Genomic DNA, 8,671 nt, shown 5'->3' on the forward strand with positions numbered 1-8,671 from the left:
GTCAAGTTTCAACGGATTCAGTTATTAGAGTATCAGGGAAATTTTAACAGTTCTGCGGTTGTTTTAAGTCCGACTATAACGAACGACAGATTTCAAGTTAGCAGTTCCAGAAGAAACGAGGATAAATAACAAGTGACTATTTATTGTAAGCCTTAAGCATATCAAGGTCCAATGTTTTCTGCTTTCTACTACTCAAATGGGTTTTTGCAATATTGCACCTTGTCACCTTTCCTATTAAAAAAAGTGCAAGAATTTAACATTACAAGATGCCGTGAATTTTCGATTTCTACCGCTCTTGCACCCATCCTATTCACATACAAATAAGAATAGTTTAGGTGCACAAAAGAGGGGCGTATCGTGTAAGAAATTGAGGCAATACAATACACAATCTTTCGGGTGTAGAAATAATCAACTCATTTGATCTTTGGTCAGGTTACTGTACAAGGAGCTTTCCTATGATCACCTCTTAGATAGTTTCGAAATATCAGTTATGGCCACGTCTTAGTGATGAGAGAAAGCCGTGGGAATGGGATGACTTTTCTTTGTGTCGATCTTTATCTTCATTGACCTGAAAGAAACATTACAATGTCAAATTTAGAGCTTATAGGTCAAACTAAGTGAGAGTTTTGTAAATTGCAGTTAATATTTTTTTTACCTCTTTTGCTATCTGCTGAAGAATTTCTTTAATTTCAGAGAAATCCGGTCTCAGCAATGGATCTTGCTGCCAGCACCGCTGGAGCAATTCAGAAAGTCTTGGATGTGTATTTTTGGGGATTGTAGGCCGTAGGCCCTAAGAGCAATTTAAACCACACAGAATTGTCATGCATAAGTCTACCAAAAGAATTATCTTGCATAAATAAGAGTACCAAAATGTTTACGACAAAATTATTGGCAAAGAGAACAGAACAAACCTTCTGCACCACACCAACTGCTGCTTGCAATGGGGTCAAGTAAGAGTATGGTAGCTGATTAAAAGAAAAAAGGTAGAATATACAATGAGAAAATAATAGAAAGGTAATATCAAGGATTGAGACGAAAAACTAATGGAAGTTAAAGCAGCAAGGACCACTGCCTGGCACAAAATTACTCACTTCTCCCGTTAAAAGCTCCCAAAGAGCTATTCCAAAACTAAAAACATCTGCCTTCTGGTCATATGGTTTGTGTTCAATGACCTTCAAGTAAAAGTCAAATCAATTGAAAGTTACCTAATGTACCATTTTACACCTAAATTTAAAATAAAATAATGAAATAAAGCAAAATATGATGATCTTGCAAGCAACAACTTTTCAGTTCGAATCATCACAGACAAGTTTGAAATAGGCATCAAGCTAAGGAATGACATCACCGCATTAACACTTGGTAATATAGCCAAGGCATAAAAATACAGTGGCTCGAATTCACCTATTCTTATTTTTATTTTCAAAAATCTAAAATTCAAGATAAGATACTGTAGCAAAACTTGCAACTTAAAACACCTAATAACCTAGCAAAGGTCCATATTAATAGAAATAAGCCACGTTCCCCAAGGTGGAATTGATTAGACAGATTAAGCTAAGCCATAGTGTCATATCATGAAATATAAATCTCTTAAGTTTAAATGGTTTCTTTTATAGTTTTCGTGCATCTCTCTGATCCATGTCCCAAATATTAGACCCACTTCTACATTGTATCTAACTCCTTTTCTGTTTCAATTGAATTTCGGAACTCAAAATGCAAGGATTTGGTTCAGTATAGAGAGAAAAAATCTACATAGAATTCAACTATTCTCATATTCACACAAGTCCATATTTTCTACTTTTTAACCGATCAAAACCTAGTATGTACCTAAAATATCAACCGTACATTCTAGTTCCACAATCATGAATATCAGCAACCAATCACAAATCAAAGAAAATCCATACCTCAGGAGCCATCCAGCGGTATGTTCCAGTTTCGGCAGTCATCACTCCCGATTGAGTTTGCACTCTTGCAACCCCAAAATCAGCAACCTTGACCACCTGTTGAAGAAAGATATAATATTTGAGTACATAACTATATATAAAATGACATGGTTTGGAGATGCGCTTGTTCTTCTAGAAAAAGTTCTGTTTCTGAGTGCATAAGTTCATATTTTACTGTATGGTGCAGCAACACCCCAACTACCACCGATGGTTCATGATGTCATACACTTTAAGTCCATTGTGAACATGGCCAAAGACATACACAGCAATACAAAACGAAACAATCATGTCATAATACACACAGGAATAGTAGCATCATATCCAGCATAGATACATCACTTCCAACAGGGAATTACAAGCGCAAGAATGTGGCATAGAATATACTAAAATGTAAATTTCAAGACAAATGTTGAACACGGCAAGCAGCAAAGCATGCACCAATAGCATTTGAAATGCAAAAAAGCAGTATCAATGTGCACATTCATTGAATCCTCTTACTTCATTTTCATCCATCAGAAGATTGGCAGTCTTGAGATCTCTGTGAATTATATTATTTTGGTGCAAATAGTTCATTCCCTTGGAAACATCAATCGCTACTTTTAGTAAAGATGGGAGCTTAAATACACCCCTTTGTTTGTGCAGAAAGTCATATAAGCTTCCTCTAGACATAAACTCTGATAAAGGCATAAACATAAGCACATAAGCATCAAATTTCAATTATATGGAGACTGAATAAGGCAACCAAACCATCTTAGAAATCAAATACATGAAACATCATAAATACATAACCAGAGATATTATAGAGATTCTAAAACTAAAACAAATCTAATATAAACAAGCTACTTGAGTGAAAAGTGGCCTTGTCACAAAGGCTTTGAAAATTGCAGGATACAGAAGGTATATGTAAGCAACCTTACTGCCAAAAGCAGAGAGATTATTTCTGCAACTTAAATATGAACTACAAATTCTCAAAGCACCAACCATAGCAATATAAAATCATAAATTTATTACATTAATAGATTCTCAGGGTTCTCCCATTTACCCGTAACTATGCAAAGATTTGGTGGCCGAGTACATGCGCCGATGAACTGAACAACATTTTTGTGTCGAATTTTCCTGCAACAAGGCAAGTCTTTATAAAGAAAGAGTGGTTTGCTCAGAATACTATTACAAACTACAGAGGATTAAAAGACGATGTTTTATAGAAAAAAATGAAATTGTCATGATGGAAAATAACTGTCAAAAATTAAAAACCACATAAGAAAAGTAAACAGATCTTGATGATGTATAAAATTGTAATTAGTGGTTATCTAATTATAGCAATTAAATTAAAGGAGATATTGGTAAAACTAATTAAGTTTATATTAGTATATTGGAAATTGATAGTTAATCTACAACTACATGTTTTAAACTTCATAGATATTATTGAAATGAAAGGAGTAATTAATATCATAAAAAAATGAGCCATTATTTTTTATTAAGATAATAACATATTTTAATCGAGTCAGATAGTTTTCTCAAATAACAAAGACCCTCCCCTTTTCCATTATCAACTAAAAAGTATATATGCAAGGTTGTAGAGTGTAACAAAGATGAGAAACAATCTCAGCCATTGCTCTATGAATCAGTCATTTATGCAAACAAACCTCATGATATAAACTTCCTGTGCAAACTCCCTCAACATATCTGTACTTATGCGTTCAGGCTTAAGAACTTTGATAGCCACATCCTGACTGCAATATGTACCCCTGTACCTATGGATGCACAAGAAAAAAAGGTTAAAGAGATCCATTACCAAGGGAACTATGTAGAGTTAAAAAATATTTAAAACATGTATAACTCACAAGTCACCAAATGATCCAGAGCCCACTTTGTTTTCATATTTGAGCTGGTTGGGATCAATTTCCCATACATCAGCTCCATCCGATGGTATTTCTATGCAATGTGGGGATGGTTCCATCCTTGCTTGGTAATGTTCACTGGCACCAGAAAGTATGCCCTGTTTTGACATATGTTGTTACTTGATGTGAAAGTCAATGTAATTATATCAATATTAATACAAAAAAGAATACTAATATGCAAACTAAACAACTAATTTCAACAGATGTTGCTCCTTGATCAATGGTAGTCCAAACAACTATTAGCTATTTCTCAAGTCAAAATATAGTAATCACGTCTTCTCTTCTTAGTATTCACTATTGAATATAAGTGCCACTATAGCAAGGACTCTAAGATATCTTTCCTGAACACTCTAAAGCTTGCTCTTGTGAAACACGTAAAAGAGAGATTGTACCTTAACCTTCAAAATTTCCCTTTCCAGAACACCTTTAAGCTCCTCAGTTTCCTAATGGTCCAGAAGTAAAGAAAGGGACAATAAATTTAAGCTGTTATCTTACCAAAAATATATAGAAAACACAAGAAGCAATTTGTATTCAGATTTAGGATTGATGAAAGATCAGGGAAATCTACAATATGTAATGTCATATTCAATGTTGACAAAAGAGTCTTCATACTTTCCACTAATACTAGTTTCAAAAGCAACTGTGTTACCTTGCTGAAACCAACCAATGAAGCTTGTATAGAGAATTCCCAAAACACAAAAACTACTCTACCAAGGAGATTAAAGTAAACTTGAAACAGGAAGAAGTAAATTCTGTCAGAGATAAGAGACATACTCGTGAAATTTTATATTTTTCTAATGCTTGTTAATGTAGATTAACACATGCATGCAAGACAAATAAACAATGTCTCCACAACTTTCAGAGAAGCAAAGGAGAATGCTTGAAAACAAGTTATAACAGACATCATGATGTATATATCAAGGAAATCAAATTACATGTACTCTGCCAGTTATAACGATTTGAATGGACAAGGAATAATTATAGATCATGAAATTAATGTTACATACAAAAAAACTTGAGTCGCATAACTTTTTAATCAAGGTGGGTCAATAATATTACATGAGATATAGCCGCCCATTGTCTAGGTCATACTGATATTTTGGATCTAGTCCTTGTATTAGGTATGTACCAATTAAAAAAGGGCAACTCAACAGAGCATGCAGTGTTGAACTGCTGGAGATTAAATTTCCACTTCTGCAGAAATTTTGTTTGAAACATTTCAGATATGGCTTTGAAATGCAATAAAATGCACCTAAATTTGTAAGAAACCATTGTGTTGATGTATTTGTATCCATATAAAAAGAATTGCTATCAAGATAGCATAAGCAATTCTATATTATCTACAGACTACAGGAATGTACCAGCTCATTGCTCAGACAAGTTCACCGTACCTCATTAGGCCATCCCTCAACAACAAAGACATCCAGAGAAAACCCATCAGAGGTTGAAAAGGCATGAGCTTCCTGAATGTTCAGTCCAAGCTCACCAAGAATTGAGGTTAACTGAAATACATAGCAAAAAGTGAGAGGCATTACATAACAAGCAATTGTTCAATCTCTCCACATATTGTGATCCATGTGAAATGAATAACTGATGAAACCTAAGAGTTTGTGAAATGAACAAGAATGCAGTCATCTTCCCAGTTAAAAATAATGATGATCTCTCCATTGTTAGATCCAGACAATTAAATTTGAATACAAATAACTTACCCCTCTGCAAAATTTACACATTATACATATACAGGAGTGTATGTATACTAGTCAAAGTATAAATTTATGGATCCAAATAAATAGTAACTGCTGACAATATTATCGCATTGATCTTGCATGGCTTTCTCATACATGTATGCCGTTATGTTTATAAATTTTCAATCCAATCTGTGTGAAAAGTGAATAACAGGGCTATCAGAAAATTACAACTTGCAACAACTCTCAAAGGATCATTCTTATACAACTTATGAAAAACCTTCAATCAATAGTTTAAAATGCCTACGTTTCACAACAGCAAAAGCACATGGAAAGAAGTAAATCTATAATTGATGCAAGAGGCAATCACAAACTAGGATTATTTCTTGGATTGCCTTGCAAACAGCTCTCTAACTAAATTAACTTCCCAGTAAAGCAGAAGATATTGCCTGTTGCCATGTTGGAAGCCAAATAATTCAGTGGAACATAAACTAAATGAAAATTGTATGTCACACGACAATTTAAAAGCACAATTTATAAAACAAAAGTATAAGAAAATTAAAGATAGAAAAAGAATTAACTACCTGACTAAGCAGTTTAGGCTTGTCAACTGTTGAAAAAGTGATCTCGTGCATGGGCCTAAAATTTAGTAAATGGAAGAATTAGCACTGGTTAGAAATTTAGATACTAACACATTAACTACGACTATAAGTATATAAGAACATGGATGTACGTTCAATCTTAAAGGTGTGTTCACGAGTTTTATTATTCAGGAGACGAGAGTTTTGGATGCCCTTCAAAATCCTCCAAACTCATCATTTTTAAGTTCCCCCTTAGTGGGAAGTTTTATGAGATTTAAGTTTGAATAACCTTTTTATTACTAATAAATTTATCGTATTACCATTTACCTTTTCATACGTAATATTCTAGTAAATGATAAAATTGTAAGAATATATAGTAAATCCTCCAAACGCATCCTTCCAATTTATTTTTAAACTTGATAACAAGAGAGGGCTTAAAAATCTCAAGTGGCAAACAAACCCTAAGAAATTTAATATGGAAGGACAAAATAACTCTAGCACCCAACTGAGGACATAATTCCTTAATTACAAGACCAAGAGATTTTTGCACTTGGAAAATATTATCTTCAAGGTCTATCATACTTTTTTCTCAGTCTCTATATCAACCTCAACATGGAATGCGTGTTTCTACTTGATGTTAGATGGTACTTCATAGATTTGAACAATATTAATTTAAGCAAAAGAAAAAAGATGAATCCAGCTGCAATAAAATTACAAGAAAAATAGTCCAAAATAATGATTCAGCTATAATGCGTACCGCTGAATATATGGCATCACACCCATCGGACTGCCCCCATGTTCAACATTTTGAAGTGCAAGAGCTTCAAGATTAGAGGATGAACCAAAAGTAGGCGGGGGATGAACTCTTTTTGCCAAAGAGAGACAAGAGAAATGGGATTAGAAAAATGAGATCACGGAATAACTATAGGAAATAAATAAAAAACTGAAAAAATTCATGTGTATGAGCCATACACATGATCTAAGTGCATGAGACATACCCCTGCTTAAATGAATGGTTAAGAGAACTTTGTGCATCTTCTTTCTCAGAAGGATCTGAGTGCATGGAATCAACATTATTGGCACCACCAAAAGGATATACCTGCAATAAAGATAATATACACGAATAGGTCAGGATATAGTAATACTCTGGAGTCTTGACTTACTTTTAAGAACTTAATAAAAAGATAACTGAATCGAGTTCCAAATTTTACGTCAATCTAAGGTTAGAGGTGGCATTTATAAATGAAGTCTACAGCAAAAAACAATATAGTCAACCAAATAAATAAGTAATAACCACTTTCCAACATCCTCGACACCCTTTAGAATACTGAATTCTCAGTATAATAGCAGGAAAAAATTTCAACAACCATTTGACGAAAATACCATGTACTCTAAAAATCAATTAGAAATAAACTATCAGCACAATAATCTTGACCTAAGATAGAACGTGAAGTAGTACTAATAGTACTAATAATAAGTATTAAAAGACAAATAATCAAAGCGCACTAATTTGTGTGGTAGAAAAAGTAAACCTGTACTAGGCGAACTTGAAATGCTGGTCGATTAGCGGGGTCCTCAGCGAGCTTGAGTAATCTCTGATGAGCAAGAACGTCCTCTGCCCTCTCCACGTTCACATCCAAAGCATACCTATGTAGTACCACCAATCACAGTGACCAACCACAACCCACCATACTCGTACAAAAAGCACTCCGCCAAATCCACTTATAAAAAGGTAAAGTAAAAAAAAAAAAAAAAAAAAAAAAAAAAAAAAAAAAAGAGAGAAGAAGAGAAAAAAAAAACACTCAGCTCGGTTTTCTTCTTATCTCAATTTTCTCAATTCTCATCCAATGTCTCAAAATATCAAATGGATATCACATAACATAAATTAAATCGCTGTTTAACGACTATATCCAGAGTTTTCCCGAGTTCACATGAAAACTAAGTAAATTTGCAAAGAGAGAAGCAGAAAAAAGAAGAAGTGAAGGTAATTGGAAGCATGGCGAAAAACCTAGCAGGAAGACGATTGAAGTGAAGCCAGAGTTGATCGTCGAAGCCAGGGACGTTAGCTTCGTCGGAATTTGAGTCCTGAATACGGCGGAGGACCTCATTGTAGACCTCTAGCTTCTGGCGGTGATGACGTGGATGCGCGTGAGACGACGAGGACTGCACCGCCCTGCTCCCACAGCTCTCAATGTCGTTCTCAATCACCATCGAAGGAGCATCAAACAACAACGACCAACCAACACTTCGAATCAAAACCGGTCCACAGCACAGAAGAAGACGAAGAAGAAAGAGAGACTTAAACAGGGAAGAGAGAGGAGAGAGAAAGTGGATCGTGGGAAACTGGAAGGAAAAGAAGAAAGAAATGGCGAAAGGAAAGGAAAGGAAGAGTGAAGAGGGAAGAGGAAAGAGGGCAGATTCAGTTGACGCAAAATGCTTTTCAAGTGTTTCTTCTTTTTTACATTTTTCAATTTTTTTCTTTTTTTTAAATTTTAAAAATGTTTCTGGGTGTTAGCTTGGTTGAGTTGGTTTGGTAGTATTTGCAGTCATTAACAAGCACTTAC

At 34.5% G+C, this 8,671-nt stretch overlaps 1 protein-coding gene across 3 annotated transcripts; it reads right to left on the reverse strand.

Moving 5' to 3' along the window:
* Positions 1-122: 122 nt before the first annotated feature.
* LOC112747684 (serine/threonine-protein kinase STY17-like) lies at positions 123-8,671 on the reverse strand. 3 transcript variants are annotated; one of them, XM_025795844.3, is made up of 16 exons: positions 8,116-8,671; positions 7,640-7,754; positions 7,106-7,206; positions 6,865-6,972; positions 6,111-6,165; positions 5,233-5,343; positions 4,234-4,284; positions 3,785-3,939; positions 3,587-3,694; positions 2,983-3,056; positions 2,439-2,614; positions 1,902-1,997; positions 1,092-1,172; positions 912-965; positions 656-790; positions 123-568 (listed from the first exon to the last, which is right to left on the reverse strand). In XM_025795844.3, exons 1-16 carry the CDS (start codon positions 8,316-8,318, stop codon positions 485-487), a joined length of 1,707 nt encoding a protein of 568 aa, XP_025651629.1. In that variant the 5' UTR covers positions 8,319-8,671; the 3' UTR covers positions 123-484. The 3 variants fall into 3 exon arrangements, with proteins under 3 accessions (XP_025651629.1, XP_025651631.1, XP_025651630.1); XM_025795846.3 differs by having other exon boundaries at positions 7,640-7,828; positions 8,116-8,661; XM_025795845.3 differs by lacking the exon at positions 1,092-1,172 and having other exon boundaries at positions 8,116-8,665.

This window comes from Arachis hypogaea, chromosome 15, assembly GCF_003086295.3.
Source record: "Arachis hypogaea cultivar Tifrunner chromosome 15, arahy.Tifrunner.gnm2.J5K5, whole genome shotgun sequence".
Lineage (NCBI taxonomy): Eukaryota > Viridiplantae > Streptophyta > Magnoliopsida > Fabales > Fabaceae > Arachis > Arachis hypogaea.

Coding starts and splice junctions, on each gene's coding strand:
- LOC112747684 (XM_025795844.3), bottom strand. CDS start 8,318: ATGGTGATTGAGAACGACATTGAGAGCTGTGGGAGCAGGGCGGTGCAG. Junction 7,755..8,115: donor TTCAATCGTCTTCCTGCTAG/GTTTTTCGCCAT, acceptor GGTACTACATAG/GTATGCTTTGGATGTGAACG. Junction 1,998..2,438: donor TTCTGATGGATGAAAATGAA/GTAAGAGGATTC, acceptor TTTCTTCAACAG/GTGGTCAAGGTTGCTGATTT.